Below are 21155 nucleotides of genomic sequence, written 5' to 3' on the forward strand. Positions count from 1 at the left end.
TTCCAAATTCTTAGGAGTAATATACAAATCTTGGGGGTCCTTTCTTTTCCTAGGATCACTCCCTAAAGCCTTCCATCTTCCTACACTACTCAGGTCTCAGCTGACATCCTGGGACTTTCCTTTATTATTCTCCTGGGTTGGATCCATCGTTGTCTGGATTGCATGTCATTTTTCTGTCATTTTGCTGTTAAAGGCCCTCTAGTAACTTCCTAAGAAAGGTGTGCATTTACATTAAACATTCTGGGTCTGTGCTTGCCTAAAAATATTTTATTCTTCATTAATAACCCTAGTGGATAAAGAGTTCCAAATCAACATTTTCCCTGTCAGAACTTTAAAGGCATTGTATCATTGTTTTTAAAACATCCAGTGATACTGATGAAAAATCTTTTACCAGTCTAATTCTTGCTGTTTTGTAGGGGACTTTTTTCTTTCTTTCTGCCAGCTTTTAGGAATTTCTCTATTTTTGATGTTGTGAAATTTTCTATGATAGATCTAGAGTGTGGATATTCTATGAGTCAAACTGCTGGTTGCTTTCAATCAGACAGAACTGGTATTTCAGCTCTGGGACATTCTCTGCTCTTATTTTCTTTTGTATCCCAGCAGACCACCACATAGGTCTGGGTGGCACACATGCAGGAAAGATCTTAAACTGACATTGTAACCACAGCCCACTGTAGAAATTTCAGCCTGACGTTAACTAGGTAAATTGCCTGCTAAAACAAAAACAACAATATTTTCCATAGACTATAAATAAGACTCAGGAAACTTTAAAAGTCCTCCACAAAAGCAGTGAATAATCTGGCAAAAACTGTCACAATCAACTTTATTGGAACTCTAGAAACTAGTCAATATTTTATAGCAACTGGGCAAATACTTAAGGAAAAAAAACACCAGAATCTCAGCATTTAAGCAAATCTCTGTCAATTAACTAGATTGCCACTAAGCTAAGAGGACAGACCTCGGTGGCCACGTGTTACAGAGTATAGACTATAAAAAATTAGTTCAGTAAAGTCACTAAACACACAGACAAAATAAAATAAGCAGCAACAACAAACTCTAGAGAGGGGGTAAAACATGATTTACATGGTTACCACATTATAATATTCAAAATGTCCAGTTTTTAACTGCAACAAAAACCTGGCATTCAAAGAAAAATTATGGGCCATAAGCAGGAAAAAGAAATTTAATGAAAACATTCCTGGAGGAAGCCAAGACACGGGGCTTATAGACAAAGAATGTCAATCAACTGTTTAAAATATTCTCAGAAACCTAAAGGAAATGATATACAAAGCACTAACTAAACCATGAGAATGACAGAAAATATCTAATAGAGAATATCAATAAAGAGAAATTATAAAAGGGAACCAAATAGTAATTCAGGAACTGAGAAGTACAGTAAAGGAAGTGAAAAATTCACTAGAGAGGTTCAACAGCAGGTTTGAGGAGATAAAAGAAAGAATCACCAAACTTCAAGATAGGTGGACTGAGATTACCCAGTCAGAGGAGCAGAAAGAAAAAAGAATGAAGAAAAATGAACAGAGCCTGAGACCTATGGGACATCTTAAACATTATCAATATACTCATAATTGGACTCCCAGTAGAAGATGAAAGAGTGAAAGGAGCAGAAAATGTATACAAAGAAATAATGGTCAAAAACTTCCGAAATTTGATGAAACGCATGAACCCATACATGTCAAGAATCTCAGCTCCAAACAGGATAAACTCAAGAAGACCAACATCAAGACATTATAATCAGTGTCAGAAGCCAAAGACAATCTTGAAAGCAATAAGAGACAAGTGACTCATTACATACAAGGGATTTTCAATAAGATTGAGGGGCAATTTATCATCAAAAACCAGGGAGGCCAAAAGGCAATGGGCTGACATATTCAAGTGCTGATTAAGACACAAAGTACCAAGCAAGAATTCTGTATCTGGCAAAACTATCTTTTAAAAATGAAGGAGAAATTAAGACATTCCCAGGTAAACAGCAACTGAGAGAGTGTTTTCACTAGTAGACCTGTCCTACAAGAAATGCTGCAGGGAATCCTTCAGGCTGAAATAAAAGGACACTAGATGGTAACTTGAATCCACACCAAGAAATAACACCAGAAAGATAACTACATAATTAAATATAAAAGTCAGTATTAATGTATTTTCAGTTGTAACTCCTCTTTTTTTCTCCTATATGATTTAAAAGACAACTACATAAAGCAACAGTTACAAATCTAAGTTGATAGACACTTTATAAAGATATAATGGGTAATAATAACATAAAAGGATGGGAGTGGCTACTTAGGAACATTGTGTATTTGATTGACACTAAGTATTGATTTCAACTAAACTGTTATAAATTAAGATTTTAATTATAATTTCCAGGGAAAACCATTAATAAAATAGGGATATATAGTAAAAGAAAGAGGGAGAGAGAGAGAAAGCAAAATAGTGTACTAGAAAATGCCTTTCTAATACAAAAGGCAGTAATGGAGGAATTGAGGAACAAAAAATAACATAAGACATATAGGAAACTAATAGCAAAATGGCAGAAGTCTTTCCTTATCAGTAATTATATGAAATATAAACATAAGTAAACTTTCCAGTTGAAAGGCAGTGATTGGCAGAATGAATAAAAGAAAAAAAAAACCCATCTACAAAAGACTCACTTTAGATTCAAAGACAAAAGTAGGTTGAAGGTAAAAGAATGGAAAAAGATATTGCATGCAAATAGTTATCAAAGAGAGCTGGAGTGGCTTTACTAATATCAGAAAAAAAATAGTCTTTAAGACAAAAATTGTTATAAGAGAAAAAAGAGGACATTGTATGATGATAAAAGTGTCAATCCAACAAGAAGATATAACAGTTATAAACAATACATATACCTAACAAAAGGACCCCAAAATATATCACAGACGTGGACAGAATTGAAGGGAGAAGTAGGCAGCTCAACAATACTAGTGGGAGACTTCAGTACCCCAGTTTCAATAAAGGATAGAGCAATTAGAAGAAATAAACAGATAGAATACTTGAACAACACTATAAACTACACCTAACAGACACATGCAGACTTCACCCAACAGCAGCTGAATACACATTCTTAAGTGCACATAAAACATTCTCCACGATAAACCACATGTTAGTTCACAAAACAAGTCTCAATAAATGTTTGAAGACTGAAATCGTACAAAACATCTTCTGCAAAAAATGGAATGGAATATGAAACCAGTTACAGAAAGCAGTCTGGAGCATTCACAAATATGTGGAAATTAAAGAACACACTCTTAAACAACCAGTGGGAGACAGAAGAAATCACAGGAGAAATTAGAAAATACTTTGAGACTAATTGCAATGAAAATACAAGGTTTATGGGATTCAGCAAAAGCAGTGCTCAGAGGGAAATCTATACCTGTACACGCCTACTTTAAAAAAGAAATATCTCAAATTAGTAACCTAAGTTTACACTTTAAGCAGCTAGAAAAAGAAGTGCAGACTAAATTCAAAGCAGGAAGCAGAAGGAAGAAAATAATAGAATCAAGACAAAATAAATAGGGAATAGAAAAACAATAGAATCAAAGAAATCAAAAGTTAGTTTTTGAAAAGATCAACAAAACTGACATATCTAGCTAGATTGACAAAGAAAAAGATGAGAGAAGGCCCAGGTAACTAAAATCTGAAGTAAAAGTTGGGACATTACTAATGACTATAGAAATAAAGAATTATAAAGTAAAACTGAACAATTATTAGATAACCTAAATGAAATAGACAAACTCCTAGAAACACACAGATTGCCAAAACTGGCTCAAAAACAAATAGAAAACTTAAAAATACCTCTGAAAATTAAACAGACTGGATCAAAAAAATCCCAACAAAGAAAACTCCAAGACCAGACATTTAAAGGATTAACACAACCCTTCTCAAACTGTCTCAAAAAACAGGAGAGAAGGGAACACTTCTAACTCATCTTTGGGGCCAGCATTAATCTGATACCAAAGCCAGACAAAGATATCACACACACACAAAATTACAAAGTAATATTCCTTATGAATACAGATGCAAAAATCCTCAACAAAATACCAGCAAACTGAATCCAACAGCACATTAAAAGGCTTATACATCATGGTCAAGTGACATTTATCCCTGGCATACAAGTGAAGTTCAACATAAGAGAATGAATTAATATTCCACATTAATAGAATGAAGGGGGAAAACCCATACAATCATCTCAATCAATGCACAAAACACATCTGACAAATTCCAACATCTTTTCATAATAAAAACACTCAGAAAACAAGGAATCTAGGGAACGTTCCTCAACATTTATGGGCTTTTATGAAAACCCACAGCTAACATTTTAGTCAGTGGTGAAAGACTGGAAGCTTTCTCCCTAAGATCAGGAATAAGACAAGGATGCCCACTTTCACCACTGTTATTCAACATTTTACTGGTAGTTCTAGCCTAAACAATTAGGCAAAAAAGAAAAAGCATCCAAGTTGGAAAGTAAGAAGTAAAACTATCTGTATTTGCAAATGACATGATCCTATATGTAGAAAAAAGCTACTGGAGTTAATAGATGAATTCAGCAAAGTTGAAGTGTTCAAAATCAATGCACAAAAATCATCTTATTTCTACACACCAGCAATGAACAATCTAAAAAGGAAATTTAAAAAATCCATTTACAGTAGCATCCAAAATAATAAAATATCTAGCAAAAAATTTAACCAAGAAAGGGAAAGGCTTGTAAAAGTTAAAACTAGAATATATTGCTGAAAAAAGGTAAAGAACACCTAATTAAAAGACATCTCATGTTCATGTATTGCAAGACACAGATGACAGTACTTCCCAGAGAGATAAACAGATTCAATACAATCCTTATTGAAATTTCAATGCCCCGTTTTACAGAAATGGGAAAGATGATCCTAATATTCATATGAAATTGCAAGTTGCCTTGAATAGCCAAAATTATACACACACACACACACACACACACACACACACACACACACACACACACACATATATATAAAGAACACAGTTAGAGGAATCACATTTCCAGCTTTCAAAACTTACTACAAAGCTTTAGTAACCAAAGAGTGTGGACCTAGCACAAGTAGAGACATAGAGACCGAAGGAATAAAATTGAGAATCCAGAAGTAAGCCTGCATATCTGTGATCAATTGATTTTCAAGAAGAGTGCTGATGTCATTCAATGAGGGAAGAAGAGTCTGTTCAACAAGTGGTGATGGGACAACTGGCTATCCACATACACTGTATACAAAAATTAACTCAAAATAGATCATTAATGACCTAAATAAAAGAGCTAAAACCATAAAATGCTTAGAAGAAAACATAGGGATAAATCTTCATGACATTGGATTTGGTAATGGAATCTTAGATGTGACACCAAAAGCATGAATAACAAAAACAGGTAAATTGGATTGTATAACAACTAAAGTCTTTTGTGCATCAGAGGACATTATCAAGAAAGTGAATCGATGACCTACAGGATAAAATATTTGCAAATCTTCTATCTGAATGGGTCTAGTACTCAGAATATATAATGATCTCTTACAAGTCAGCAACAAAATGACAAACACTCAATTTAAAAATGAGCAAAGGACTTGAATGGACATTTCTCCAAAGATGTACAAATAGCCAACAAGCACACGAAAAGATGCTCAATATCATTAGTCACTTGGAAAATGCAAATCAAAACTATAACAAGATATTCCTTACCTTCACTAAGTTGACCATAATTTAAAAAATGGAAAATAACAACTGTTGGCAAAGATGTAGAGAAACTGGAACTGTTAGACATTCCTGGAGGGAATGTATAATGGTGAGGCTGCTGTGGAAACAGTTTGGTACTGAAACACTTATATGTGAATATTCATAGCAGCACTATTCACAATAGCTAGAAGGTGGAAACAACCCAAATGTCTATCAACTAATGAATGGATAAACAAAATTTAGTATATCTGTTCAATGGACTATTACTCATTCATAAAAAATGAATGAAGTAGCGGGGAGGGTATAGCTCAGTGGTAGAGTGCATGACTAGCATGTATGAGGTCCTAGGTTCAATCCCCAGGACCTCCATTAAAAATGAATTAAAAAAACCTAACTACATCACCGCCCCCCCCCCGCCAAAATGAATGAAGTATTGAAACATGCTACAATGTGGAGGAGTCTTGAAAACATGCTGAGTGAAAGAAGCCAAACACAAAAGGCTGCATATTGTATGATTTCATTTATATGAAATATCCAGAATAGAGACAGAAAGCAGATTGGTGGTGGCATGGGTTGATCAGAGGGAAGGCTTGGGAGCAGCTGCTTTAATGGATATGCAGTTTTATTCTGGGGTAATGAAAATGTTTTAGAACTAGATGGGGTTGTGGTCCCACAACAATGTAAATGTAGTAAATCCTACTGAACTGTTCACTTTAAATTGGTTAATTTTATGTTATGTGAATTTCACCTCAATTTTCAAAGATGGGCAAAGGACTTGCATAGACATGGCCCCTAAGCACAAAGGCAACTGCCCAACAGCATTAGTTTTTAGGGAAAGGCAAATAAAAATCATCGTGAGATACTGCTTCTCACCCACTAGGATCGCTATAATTTTTCTTTTAAGAAAAATAATGTGTTGCTGAGGACGTGGAGAAATGGAACTTTGACCCATTGCAGGTGGGAACCTAGAATGGTTCAGATGCTGTGAGAAAGTTTGATGATTCCTCAAAAATTGATACATAATTCCACTCCTAGGTATATACCAAGGACAACTGAAAACAGGCACTTGAACAAAAAATTATACTTGAATGCTCACAGCAGCATTGTCTATAACAGACAAAAAGTGGAAACAACCCAAATGTCCATCAACTGATAAATGGATAAACAAAATGTAGTGTAGCTATACAGTGGAATATTCAGTCATAAAAGGAAATGAAGTACTGACAAATGCTATAACCCTGAATACTAAGTTAAAGAAGTCTGATGCAAAAGGCCACATATGGTATGAAATGTCCAGAACAGGCAAATCTGTAGAGACAGAAATTGGAGGAGAGAGGTAAATTGGGAATGTTGACTTTGCTATGGCTGCTATAAAAAATACCACCAACTGGGTGGCTTAAACAACAAAAATTTATTATCCCACAGTTCTGGAGGCTAGAAGTCAGAGATCAAGGTGCTGGCAGATTGGTTTCTTCTGAGGCCTCTTCCTAGCTTGCAGGTGGCTACCTTCCTATTGTGTCCTCACATGGCCTTTCCTCTGTAAATGCACATCCCTGGTGCCACTTTGTATGTCCAAATTTCCCCTTCCGTATAAGGGCACCAGTCAGATTAGATTTGGGCCCAGCCTTAATGACCTTATTTTACCTTAATCACCTCTTTAGAGGCCCTGTCTCCAAATACAGTCACATTTTGAGGTACTGGGGGTTAGGGATTCAACATACGAATTTGAAGGGACACAATTCACACCATAACATGGAGTGACTGCTTAATAGGCATAGGCTTTGGGGTGATGAAAATATGAAATTAGATAACGGTAATGGGTGTGCAACATTGTAAATGTACAACAAGTCACTGAATCACACACTTTAAAATGGTTAACTTGGTGAATTTTATGTTTTCTGATTTTTACCTCAGTTTAAAAAAATGAACAGAATCACACCTGTAGATCAAAAGGTGTATCATTCATAATACTCCTAGAAGTAGAGTGTGGTGCTGAAAAGTTCCCTCTCCCCACTTCTATTTAACTTTGTGCTGGAAGTCTTGGTGTAATAAAGCAAGAAATAAAAGGCATATAGATTGAAAAAAAACAAATTGATCCCTATGTGCATAAGACATGGTTGTCTGCATAGAAAATCCCCAGGAGTCTATAAAGAAATCCCAAGAAGTAATAAATGAGTTAAGTGATGTCACTGGATACAATATCAACACACAAAAGCAATCATATATCTATATAAAATTGGAAACAAAATTTTAACTGTACTATTTACAATACAAAAAATGAAACACTTAGGTGTAAGTTAATCAAAGTATCAAATCTATATGCTGAAAACCACAGAACGTTGATGAAAGAAATCAGAGAAAACCTAATTAAATGGAAAGATATACCATACTTACTCATTGGAAGACAACACAGTAGAGATTTTAGTTCTCCTCAAATTAATCTATAGATTTAGAGCAGTAGCAATCAAAATTTCAGCAAGATTTTTTGTAGCTATAGACAAATTGATTCTAAAATTTATATAGAAAGGCAAAGAAACTTGACTACCTTAAATAATTTTGAAAAGGAAGAATAAAGTTGGAGGAATCATACTAACCAATTTTAAGACACTATGAAATGACAATAATCAAGACAGTGTGGTGGTAGTTAAGGGATAAACACCTAGACTAATGGAACGAAATAGAGTTCAGAAATAGACCCACACAAAGATGGCCAATTGATTTTTGACAAAACTGAAAAAGCTATTCAGTGGATAAAGGATAGCATTTTCAACACATGGTTTTAGAACAGTTAGACTACCATATACAAAATAAATGTCAGTCTAAACCTCATACCAGACATAAAAATTAAAAGGCATAGGTCCAAATAGAAAACATAAGACCATGAAAGTTTTAGAGGAAAAGACTCAGAAATGCAAACTGTTCCAGGCTTTGGACTTAGTAGGGCATTTATACTCCACTCTTCCCATCCATGAATGTGGTATATGTCCCTCCCTTCATTTATCTCATTTTAATCTTCAGAAATATATTGACATTTTCTTCAGTTGGCATGTTGCAGCATTCACTCTGCTCAATCAGCAGCAGTGGTTTCTGGATCAGGTAGATGTTTCACACTCATGAAACTGAAATAGGCCATCCTGGCACCTGTATATACTCGGGTTTGCAGGATGCAGAACAAGAAACCTAGTCTGTCGGCAGGCTGGCATCAGCAAGCATACTCACAGCAGTCTAGGCTCTTTTCTGGCCCCCAGTGAACAGCCCAGGTATGAAGAAATGAGAGCATGCTGGGTGGCGGTGGGAGGGAGCAGGAGCCACTGTGGCTTAGAGGCCCATGTCCCAAATTAGGGACCACTCTGTCCTGTGCATAGCCTTGGTCCCAGCCAGGGCCAGGGCCCAGGAACAAGAGATGCAGTGCACTCGGCAGGCAGCCCTGAGCTGTGGCTTCTAGCAGGTGTTTACGTTGACTCTCTGCCCTCCCAGACCAGATACAGGGTACCACCTGGGGCATTTGACCAAGAGCAGGCCCACCTGTCTCACAGCTGACAGTCCATCTTCATCAGATTTTCAGGGGGAACAAACTAGAAAGCTAATCCAAGGTTAGGTCCTCACCTTAAGGGAGAAGTGGGTTTTGGTAATTTTACTTTCACAGGTCCTATTTCTCGGAGGAGAGAATATGTGGCAGCAAAACCAACAGATATCTACTGTAGTATTTCTCATTAGATTCATAGTTTTTGTTCTAAATAGGATTTTTCCTTTTTCTGTTATAAATTCTAGATGATTATTCTTGCTGTGAAGTGCTATGGATTACTCTATGTTGATCTCACTAGCCACACTGCTGAACTCTTAATAGTAATAGTTTGTCCTTGGGTTATGTTGGATTTTTCTAGGTAGATGATCATATCATCTGCAAATGACAGGTTTGACTCTTTCCAGTATTTGTGTGTGTCCATCCTTTTTTCCCAGGAGTATTCTTATTTCATTAGTATGGACCTGTAAACATTGAATAGCAGAGTTGGGTGGCAAATATCATTGTCTTTCTGACTCTAATTGAGATACTTCTGACATCCCATCATTAAGTATGAGTTCGTTATGATTTTGTGGCAGAGACCCTCAATTCCTTTACTAAGTTAAGGGATTTTCTAATTTTAGTTTACTGAGAGTTTTTAATCATGAATGTTTAAGTTTTATCAAATGCCTGTTTGTCATTTCCTGAGATGATGATGTGGTTGTTTTCCCATTAAGTTAGTAAAGGTAATTACTTACATTCAAAGCTTTTTAAACAGTGAACTGTTGTTGCATTCCTGAGATAAATCCTACTCTACTATGATGTATGGTTCTTTTAATACAAAGTAGATTCTAGTAGCTAATATTTGGTGTAAGGCTGTTACATCTGTGTTCATAAGTGAGATTAGTCTAAAATGTTCTTATCTTGGACTTCTCTTGTCTAGTTTTGGTATCAGGAATATTTTATTAAGTTATAAAATGAATTGGATTTTTTTCTCTTTCCTAGAAAGACAATGTAGGATAATAATTAAGAACATGGCTCTGTAGCCAGATGCTTTAGTTGGAATCCTGATTTGTCACTGTCTTGACGTCAAACACTCTGTTACTTTCACCTATTTTTGAACCATATATAGATGGAGCCAATATAGCATGTACTCTTGGATCTAATTTCTTTCAATCAGCATTATGTTTGTGAGATTCATCCATGTTGTTACATGAAGCAATAGTTCAGTAATTTTCATTGCTGTGTAATATTCCATTGTGTGAGTATACCATTGTTTATTCATTCTACCATTGAGAGATAGTTTCAATTTTTAAGAGGTTTTTACAAATTGTGCTGCTGTGAATATTCTTGTTGTGAACATATGTACACTTGTTCGATATTTAGGCTGGGTACATAATAGGAGTGGAATACATATGTATATATGTATGTATTCAGCTCTAGTAGACAAAGCCAGCAGTTTTCCAAAGTGTCCTTACTGATTTTCACTTCTAACAGCAATATTGGAGAGTTACTTCCTCCACATCTCTACCAATACTTAGTAATGTCTGTTTTGTTCATTTTCGCCATTCTGTTGAGTGTATAGTAGTATTGCATTGTGGCTTTAATTCTCATCTTGTTGATCACTAATAAAGTTGAAAACCTTTTTGTATTTTTTTAGTTCTAGCATTGTATTATTATATGAATAGTATCTGTCTTATACACAGATATAGTCCTTCGATTAAGCCCTATGTTAATAGCTCTAAGATGAAAGTCAAAAGATCAGGGTGTTTTTATTTAGGTCCATAATATGTTCATAACAATTTATTAGGTTGAATTAGTTTTAATTAAATTTGGTTGAGAACCAAGCAAAAACTCTAAAAATACTGCCTTCAGCAAAGTTAAAGTTACATTTTCCATCACAGTAAAAAAGTAAACGGGTAGATAGTAAATGGCGTTATTAGGGAAACAAGTGTCTTATATCTTCTTGCTGCATTTACAGGGTCTCCAAATAGTCCAAGATGGATGTTAAAGTTTGAGACATACAATGATATTCTAAACAGCAAATGGAAGGCTGTTTAAAAAAAAAAAAACCTTCCTTTTAAGGAATCTTCCTGGTAGTACGTATAACCTTTTCATAAATGTCTTATTGGCTAGCAGTTATATGGTAACAACTAGTTGCAAGAGATACTAAGAAGTATTTTAGCTTAGAAGCAATGTACCAGCTAAAAATTAGGGCCTTTGTTTACTAAGAAAGATAGTTAGAGGATATTTAGAGCAGTTTATTTCCTACAGGAAGTGGTAGAGAGAAATCAAAGAATTAAAAGCTGTAGTTCCTATTTTTACAGAGAATCTCAAATGTATTGCCCAAGATTGAACTATAAAGTACAAGGAATAAACATTGTGATAGGAAATTTGAGGGACCTAGGAATTCATGAAAGGAAGAGGGCAACCTGGACAGAAACACAGAAAATATAACATAGGCAAAGAATGAACATTCAATGAATGAATGAATTAATTATGGAAAGAATAAATGAACATTCAATAATTTTTTTCAGCTGAGAACAACTCAAAGACACACAATACTGTGAGAGAGTTAACATTTAAATACTTATAATGGTGGGTTATACTTTGAGGGATTAGTGCAATATCATATACATAATCAATTATATATCTTGTATTAATAAACATCCTTTTTGAAGTTTATACTCCTGTCTTTATCCAAAGGGATAAAAGTAGAATGTTCCCAGCATCTTAGGGATCTTGTGAGCCATTAGTTAATTTAAAATTATTCCAATTGCACAAAATCTTCCCTTCTCTAAATGCAGCAACATTTCCAAAGCTTATAGCTTTTGTGTGTATACAGATAAGGCCAACCTCCCACCATGCAGAAAGATAATAATGAAAAATAACTTAAAAAACAATACTCATTCATCTTTGTGATATATCCAGAAGGGAAGTAACTACTGGCATACATTATAAATTACATGAAGGGTGACATATGCAAGATGGACTAGGAGGAAAAGCCCAGGACCAGATGGCTTCATGGGTGAATTCTACCAAATATTTAAAGAAGGATTAATGCCATTCCTTCTTAAACACTTCCAAAACTCAGAAGAGGGAATACTTCCAAACTCATTGTTTGAGGCTAGCATCACTCTGATAATAAAAGCCTGGCAAAGATACCACAATGAACAGAGAGGCAAAAATCTTCAATAAAATACTAGCAAACTGAGTTCAACAGCATATTAAAAGGATTATACACCATGAACAAGTGGGATTTATCACTGGGATATAATGATGTTTCAACATATGCCAATCAATCATTATGATATACCACATTAATGGAATGAAAGATAAAAACCACATGTTCATCTTACTTGATGCAGAAAAAGCATGATAAAAACTCTCAACAAAATAGGTATAAAAGGACCTTACCTCAACACAAAGAAGGTCATATATAAAAAATCCACAAGTAACTTCATAATCAGGGGAAATGAAAGCTTTCCCTCTAAGATCCAATACAAGGCAAAGACTCCCACCCTTGCCACTCCTATTCAACATAGTAATGGAAGTCTTAGCCAGAGAAGTTAGACAAGAAAAAGAAATAGAATGCATCCAAATCAGAAGTAAAATTTACCTGTTTGTAGAGGACATGATCATATATGCAGATAACCCTAAAGACTCAACAAAAAAGCTTTTTAGAACTAACAAACACATTTAGTAAAGCTGAAGAATACAAGGTCAACATACAATAATTAGTTGTGTTTCTATATACAAACAATGAACTATCCAAAAAAGAGATTAAGAAAACAATCCTATTCACAATAGCAACAACAAAAAAATTAAATACTTAGGAATAAATTTAACCAAAGTCAGACATGTATATATATATACACACACATATATATACACACATACATACATACATATACATACATACATACACACACACTGAAAATGGTAAAAACACTCATGAAGGAAATTAAAGAAGACATAGATAAATGGAAAAATATACTGTGTTCATGGATTAGAATTAAAATTGTTAAAATGTTCATACTACCTAAAGTGATGTAAAAAGTCAATGCATTCCCTATCAAAATCCCAATGGTATTTTTTTTTACAGAAATAGGAAGAACAATCTTCAAAAAAAATCCTAATATTTGTATGGAAACACAAAAGACCCCAAATAGTGGCAACAATCTTGAGAAAGAAGAACAGAGCTGGAGGAATCACACTCCCTAATTTCAAGCTATACTATAAAGCTACAGTAATCAAAACAGCATGGTATTGGCACAAAAACAGACACATAGATCAGTGGTATGGAATAGAGAGCCCAGAAATAAACCCACCCACCTATGGTCAATTGATCTTCGACAAGAGTGCAAACAGTACACAATAAAACCAATAAATGATTTTGGGAGAACTTTATTTCCACTTGCAGAAAAATGAAATTGGACCCTTTACTCACACCCTATACAAAAAAAATCAACCTAAAATGGATTAAAGACTTATATGTAAAACCTGAAACCATAAAACTCCTAGAAGAAAACATAGGGAAAAATCTTTTTGATATTGGTTTTGGCAATTTTTTTTGATATGGCAACAAAAACGAAAACAAGTAGAATTGCATTAAACTAAAAAGCTTCTCCCCAGCACAGGAAACATCAACAAAGTAAAAAGGCAACCTATGGAATGGGAAAAAATATTTGCAAACCATGTATCTGATAAGGGATTAATATCTAAAATATACAAGAAACTCAATTACAGCAACAACAAAAAAACATCAAATAACTTGATTAAAAAGTGGGCAAGGGAACTGAATAGACATTTATCAAAAGAAAACATACAAATGGCCAACAGGTATATGAAAAGGCAACATCATCAATCATCAGGGATGTACACACACACACACACACACACACAATGAAATATTATTCAGCCTAAATAAGAAGGAAATCCTACCATTTACAACATGTTTGAAAGTGGAGGACATTGTGCCAAATGAAATAAGCCAATCACAGAAGGGTAAAGAGTGCATGATTCTACTTATGTATCTAAAATAATCAAACTCATAGAACCAGACAGTAGAACGGTAGTTGCCAGGGGCTCAGGGGAGGGGAAAATGGGAAGGGAAAATGGGAAGATGATGGTTAAAAGGTACAAAGTTCTAGTTATTCAGGATGAATAAATTCTGGACATCTAATGTACAACAATGTGACTATAGTTAACAATACTGTATTGAATATTTGAAATTTGGTAAGACGGTAAATCTTAAGTGTTTTTACCCCTCCCCCCTCAATGGTAACTGTATATGATATGATGGATATATTGTTTTGATTGTTGTGATTATTTCACAGTTTTATATGTATATCAAAACATCAAGTTGTACACTATAATTGTATACAATTTTTGTCAGTTATACCTCAGGAAACCTGAAAAAAATTACATGCAAGATGAGAGCTCATAAATAAATAAAACATCAGAAGCAGAATTAAGATGAGAGACCCTCTGTTTTTCAGTCTCCGTTCTTTCAGCAAGGGAAAAAGATAATAGCTATTTCACTAGATGGAAAGCAAATGCAGGGATGCAAGTGGGATACTGCATCTGGTGTTTTCATTTCTGAAAATGTCTGCAACTGCTTATGAATTCCTCTAGGTAACTATATGTTCTTGTTGATGGCATTATTCTTTATGGATGATTGATGATTATTGTTTTTTTATATTTTAATTGAGTTATAGTCACTTTACAATGTTGTGTCAAATCCCAGTGTAGAGCACAATTTTTCAGTTATACATGAACATACATATATTCATTGTCACATTTATTTTTCACTGTGAGCTACCACAGGATCTTGTATATATTTCCCTGTGCTACACAGTATAAACTTGTTTATCTATTCTGCATATGCCTGTCAGTATCTACAAATTTTGAAATCGCAGTCTGTCACTTCCCACCCTCCTCCTCCTTGGCAACCACAAGTTTGTATTCTATGCCTATGAGTCTGTTTCTGTTTTGTATTTATGTTCGCTTTTATTTTTTAGATTCCACATATGAGCGATCTCATATGGTATTTTTCTTTCTCTTTCTGGCCATCTTCACTTAGAATGACCTTCTCCAGGAGCATCCATGTTGCTGCAAATGGTGTTATGTTGTCATTTTTTATGGCTGAATAGTATTCCATTGTATCAATATACCACATCTTCTTTATCCAGTCATCTGTCGATGGACAGTTAGGCTGTTTCCATGTCTTGGCTGTTGTAAATAGTGCTGCTATGAACTTTGGGGGTACAGGTGTCTTTTTGAAGTAGGGTTCCTCCTGGATATATGCCCAGGAGCAGGATTCCTGGGTCATATGGTAAGTCTATTCCTAGTCTTTTGAGGAATCTCCATACTGTTTTCCACAGTGGCTGTACCAAACCGTATTCCCACTAGCAGTGTAGGAGGGTTCCCTTTTCTCCACAGCCTTTCCAGCATTTGTCATTTGTGGACTTTTGAATGACGGCCATTCTGACTGGTGTGAGGTGATACCTCATTGTAGTTTCGATTTGCATTTCTCTGATAATTAGTGATATTGAGCATTTTTTCATGTGCCTATTGATCATTTGTATTTCTTCCTTGGAGAATTTCTTGTTTAGGTCTTCTGCCCATTTTTGGATTGGGTTGTTTGTTTTTTTCTTATTAAGTCATATGAGCTGCTTATATATTCTGGAGATCAAGCCTTTGTTGGTTTCATGATTTGCAAAAATTTTCTTGCATTCCGTAGGTTGTTTTTTTTTTTGCTTATGGTTTCCTTTGCTGTGCAGAAGCTTGTAAATCAATGAAGCTATAACACTCCCTTACACCATACAGAAAAATCAACTGAAAATGGATCAAAGACTTAAACATAAGACAAGATACAATAAACCGCCTAGAAGAAAACATAGGCAAAACATTATCTCACATACATCTCAAAAATGCTCTCTTAGGGCAATCTACCCAAGCAATAGAAATAAAAGCAAGAATAAACAAATGGGACCTAATGAAACTTACAAGCTTCTGCACAGCAAAGATGATTATTGTTAATTGAAGTACAGAGCACTGATTTTCTCTGAACTTTGGAATGCTTTAAGGGAAGCATTTCAAGTATGAAGAACAATTTTATTTTTGTAAGATGGTAAAGATTAGAGGTCTGGAAAATCTACTTGGGAGTACATTGCTTGAGGAGAAAGTTTTTAGCTGGAAACTTATTCTCCATGTTAGTTCTACCAGAGTTTTAGAATGTATTTCTCATTTTACACTGAGTAAATGGTGCTAATCTTATAAAGGAGAAACGCTATCATAATGGAAGAAAAGAAGAAGAATGGAATTATCAGTCATTAGAGCCTAAAGTGTAAATGTATATATAACTATATATATTTCTTTGGGGAGGTACTTAAATTTATTTATTTATTTTTAACAGAGGTACTGGGGATTGAACCCAGGACGTTGTGCATGCTAAGCACGTGCTCTACCACTAAGCTGTACCCTCCCCCAAGCATAAAGTACTTTAAAAGATCATTGAGTGTCTTTCAGAAACTTGAGTCTGTAGAAGTAAAGTGGCTCATCCAAGACCATGTTGCTGGGCAAGACCAAGGCCAATGCTCACTCTGTCTCCTTTGAAGAATGTCAAATCCTGAATCTATTTAACTTTAGAAGACCCTGACAGGATCACCAGTCCTTACTAGAAGTACTGTTTGAATTCCTGAGCCTTATTATCCTTGTTTTATTTGCACTCTGCTTTTAAATTTTTGCTTCTGTCTTCCTTTGGGTTACAAATTATCTAGAACTTACATATAAATCAGACATAGGGCTTGAATGTCATCACACATAAAATAATAGAGATAATCATGAACAATTAAAATTATGACACTCATTGAGTGTTCTGTTGTCTTTTCTTAATCACTTTAATCTTTAGGACCTTATTTTTGCTGCACAGTGCTATTTTTTCTTGTTTTGTTTGTTTTTTAACAGCTTTATTAAGGCATAATTGATATACAAAGAAATGCACATATTTAATTTATACAACTTGATGAATTTGGACATATGTAAATAGACATCATACTATCACCACAATCAAAGTAATAGACATATCCAACACCTCCAAAGTTTCCTTGTGTTCATTGTTTTTGTTTTGTTTCATTTAATTTTGTTTTTCTGGTAAGAAGACAACATGAGATCTACTCTCTTAACACATTTTGAAATGCACAATACCTTGTCGTTAACTATAGGCACTATGTTGTACAACAAATCTCTAGAACTTACTCATCTAGTATAACTGAATAACAACTCTCCTTTCCCCTACCTCCATCCACTGGCAACCACTATTGTATATTTTTTACTTGTTGTCTTTATTTCAGTATAGATTCAGCATCTTTTGTTGAATTTATTCCTAGCTATTTGACGTTTATTTTAAGTATACTGTAAAGTTATTGTTATGGTCTCTCACTAGATCATTGACTGTGGGTATTGTGTCAGGGCCTGTCACATAGTAGCCATTAAGTAAATACTTCTTGAGTGGATGATTGTGTGGTCTGTCTTTCTTTAAGTATGTTCCCTTTTTCATTGTTAACACTGTTAACTTGTGTTTTCTCTTTTTTCTTGATTTTATTGGCAAAGTCTATCTATTTTGTTGGTCTTTTCAAAGGACCAGCTTTAGGTTCTCTTGATCAACTGAGTATCTCAGATTTCTTCTTTTTTAAAAATTTCTGCTTTTCTCTTTATTAATTTCTTCCTTCTGTTTTCTGTATGTTGCATTGTTGCTGTGTTGTTCTTACTGTTATCCTTATTCTAAATTCTTCAGGTGAAAACTAAGTTTACTTTCTGTCTCTTTTGTTTTCAAATAAATACATTTAAGGCCACAAATGTACCTCTTCACTTTGGCTCCATTCCATAGGTTTTGTATAGTAGTTCCAATGTTTTTTGTTTGTTTTTTTTACTTCCAATTCATTTGTGTTTTCTGTTTTTCTCTTCAACTCAAGAGTTATTTAGAAGTGCATTTAAAGATTTTAGATGTGAATATCTGGGCTGGGTTTCGGGGGCATATTTTTTGCTATTATGTTCATTTTTAGCACTATATTATGGTAACTGTGGCCTGTGTGATATCATCTTTATATAAATTTTTTGATATTTCTTTTGTTACCTAGATCAGAGGTCCACAAACTACAGCTTGTAGGCCACATGGGCCTGGTGCCTATTTTGGAAATCAAAGTTTTATTGGAACATAGCCATGCCCATTTGCACAGCTTAGTGGTTGTGACAGAGACCCTGTGGCCCCCACAGCTTAAAACATTTACTGTTTCGTCTTTGTATAAAAAGTTTGCTGACCCCTTATTTAAAACATGGTAAATTTTTATAATGTTTTATGAATTGAAAAATGTGTATTGTTTCTTGAGCACAAGTCCTGTATATCCTTGTTAGAATAAGCTTATATCCTTCCTCATTCTTTGTTGTTTTGATTATACATATCTGAGAGAGATATGTATAAACCTCCCATCATAACTAAATTTGTCCACTTCCTGTATTTTAGTCAGGATTAGCTTTATAATTTTGAAGGTGTATTGTTAGTGCATAAAGATTCATGACTTTTATATTGTCCTGCTTTATTTTACCTTTATAAAATATGAAATAGCTCTCTTTGTCCTATTTATGTATGTATATATTTATGTATGTCTTGAATTCTTTCTTTCTAAAGAATATCACTGTTCTGTTAGGATTAGATTCAACTACATATACTAGGGAAAAATTAAATAATAAATAAAATTAGTTTAAAACAAGAAAGATTCTTTCTTTCTCGGGAAGAAGTCTGGAGATAGATATTCCAGGCCTCTGTGATATTATCAGGGGTCTAAGCACCTATCTTCTGCTTCACCATCTTGGTGTATGATTTCCATCCTAAGGTCCCCTCATGGTCCACGAGACTTCTGGAGCTCCAGCCAGCACATCTCCATTGAGGGCCAGAAGGAAGAGGAAAGGTAGGAGGGCAAAAGATGGCTGGTCCCAGCTCAGCCAATTTTTCATAAGTGACCTTCCCAGAAGCCCCAGAAAGCAATTCTATTTTCATCTCATTGGCAGAATTTAGTTCCGTGGCCACACTTAAGGTATCAGGGAGGCCTGTCAGATAGCTCTGTCTTGGCTGAAGATTGGCATTCTGTTACCAAGGACATTTGGGTTAGGGCAGCTAGCAATCTCTGCCACTGCCTGTTTGTTGCATGTTGTAGTTCTTGTTAGTATCCTTTTCCTGTTATAACTTTTCCTGTCCCTTTATTCTCAACCTCCCTCAGTTGTTTTATTTCAGGTATATCTCTTTTAAGTAGAATATAGCAAGATCTTGAGTTATTTGGTTTTAAACAATCAGAACATCTGTCTATTAATAGGTGAGTGTAATACATTCATTTTATTATCATTGCTGATATATGTGGCAGTATTCCTGCCATTTTTTATGCTTTCTTTTTGCCATACTTTTAATTTCTTTTTACCTCTCCTGCCATTTATTACACTAATTTTCTGTTACCTGTTTTTCAGTTTTAGAAATTGTCCTTAGTGTTTTGATTCTTTTAGTTATGACTTTTAATGTTTTATTATATTCTGTTTTGAAATAATTTCAGATTTACAGAAAAGTTGCAAGAACAGTACAAAGGATTCCTGTGTACCCTTCACCCAAATTCCCCAAATATCAGAATTTTATCTTATTTTCATTATAATTTTTTTCTTTATACCTATAGATAATTTTTCCTGAACAATTCAGTGGATATTTCCTAAAGAAAAAAATGACATTCTCTTATATAACATTCAATATCAGGACATTAAAATTCATATAATACTGTATCTAATCTGTAGATGGTATTCTAATTTCACCAGTTTCCCTAATAATATCCCTTATAGTAGGAAAAATCCCTTTACTCTGGTCCAAGAAGTATATAAAATCATAGAATATGTTGTGTAGAATATAGAGTAGAGTATGTTGTATTTCATACAACAGAATTATTTTGAGATGCATCCATGTTATAGCATGTATCAATAGTTCATTATTTTTATTACAGAATAGTATTAAATGGTCTAAATATTAGCACAATTTGTTTATCCATTCACCTGTTGATAGATGTTTGGAGTTACTTGCAGTTTTTGTCTATTACAAATAAAGCTGCTTTGAACATTTGTGTACAAGTCTTTATATGGATATACGCTCTCTCTTCCCCTGGGGAAATATCTATCAACAGACTGGCTGAATCATATGGTAGGTGTATTTAACTTTCTAAGAAATTACTAGGCTGTTTTCCAAAACAGCCTGCTGGGATTTTTGATTGGGATTATAGACTCTATGGATCATTTTGAGGAAAACTGACATCTCAATGATATTGAGTCTTCCATTCCATGAACATGGTATATCTCTCCATTTATTTAGGTCTTTAATTCTCTCCACAATGGTTTGTAGTTTTCAGTATACAGGTCTTGCATATCCTTTGTCAGACTTATCCTGAAACATTTCATATTTTTATCCTGTTGTAAATACTGTTGTTTTAATTTCAGTTTCCTACTACTATTTCCACTGCTACTATACAAAAACACGTTTGATTTTGTATATTGAGCTTGTATCCTACAACTTTGCTAGATTCACTTGTTAATTTTACTAGGTTTTTTGAAGAGTCCATTGGGTTATCTATATAGATCATCATCTGTGAATAAAGGCAGTGTTACTTCTTTCTTTCCAGTCTGGATGCTTATGTTTATTTTTCTCACCTTACAGCACTCACTGAAACCTCTAATAAACTGTTGAATACAATTTCATGACAGTGAGAGCAGTCATGCTAGCCTTGTTCCTGATCTTTGGAGAAAACATTCAAACTTTCACCATTAAGTATGATGTTACCTGAAGATTTTTCATAGATTCTCTTATCACTTTGAAGAAGTTTCCTTCTATTCCTTATTTGCT

At 34.5% G+C, this 21155-nt stretch overlaps 2 protein-coding genes across 4 annotated transcripts in view; one reads left to right on the forward strand and one right to left on the reverse strand.

The window, feature by feature from the left end:
* Window positions 1-21155, reverse strand: part of MTCP1 (mature T cell proliferation 1) — an 86121-nt gene that overhangs the window by 25583 nt on the left and 39383 nt on the right. The window lies entirely within an intron of this gene.
* The window catches only part of BRCC3 (BRCA1/BRCA2-containing complex subunit 3), a 53043-nt gene that overhangs the window by 19674 nt on the left and 12214 nt on the right, over window positions 1-21155 (forward strand). For 2 of the 3 annotated variants that reach the window (XM_010967091.3, XM_045504391.2), the window contains one exon: window positions 19123-19197. The exons of the other annotated variant lie outside the window; for it this stretch is intronic. In XM_010967091.3, coding sequence (XP_010965393.1) covers window positions 19123-19197 — 75 coding nt within the window. The remainder of the gene's footprint in view (window positions 1-19122; window positions 19198-21155) is intronic. 3 annotated transcript variants of the gene reach the window in all.

Source organism: Camelus bactrianus, chromosome X, assembly GCF_048773025.1.
Source record: "Camelus bactrianus isolate YW-2024 breed Bactrian camel chromosome X, ASM4877302v1, whole genome shotgun sequence".
In the NCBI taxonomy this organism is placed as follows: Eukaryota; Metazoa; Chordata; class Mammalia; order Artiodactyla; family Camelidae; genus Camelus; species Camelus bactrianus.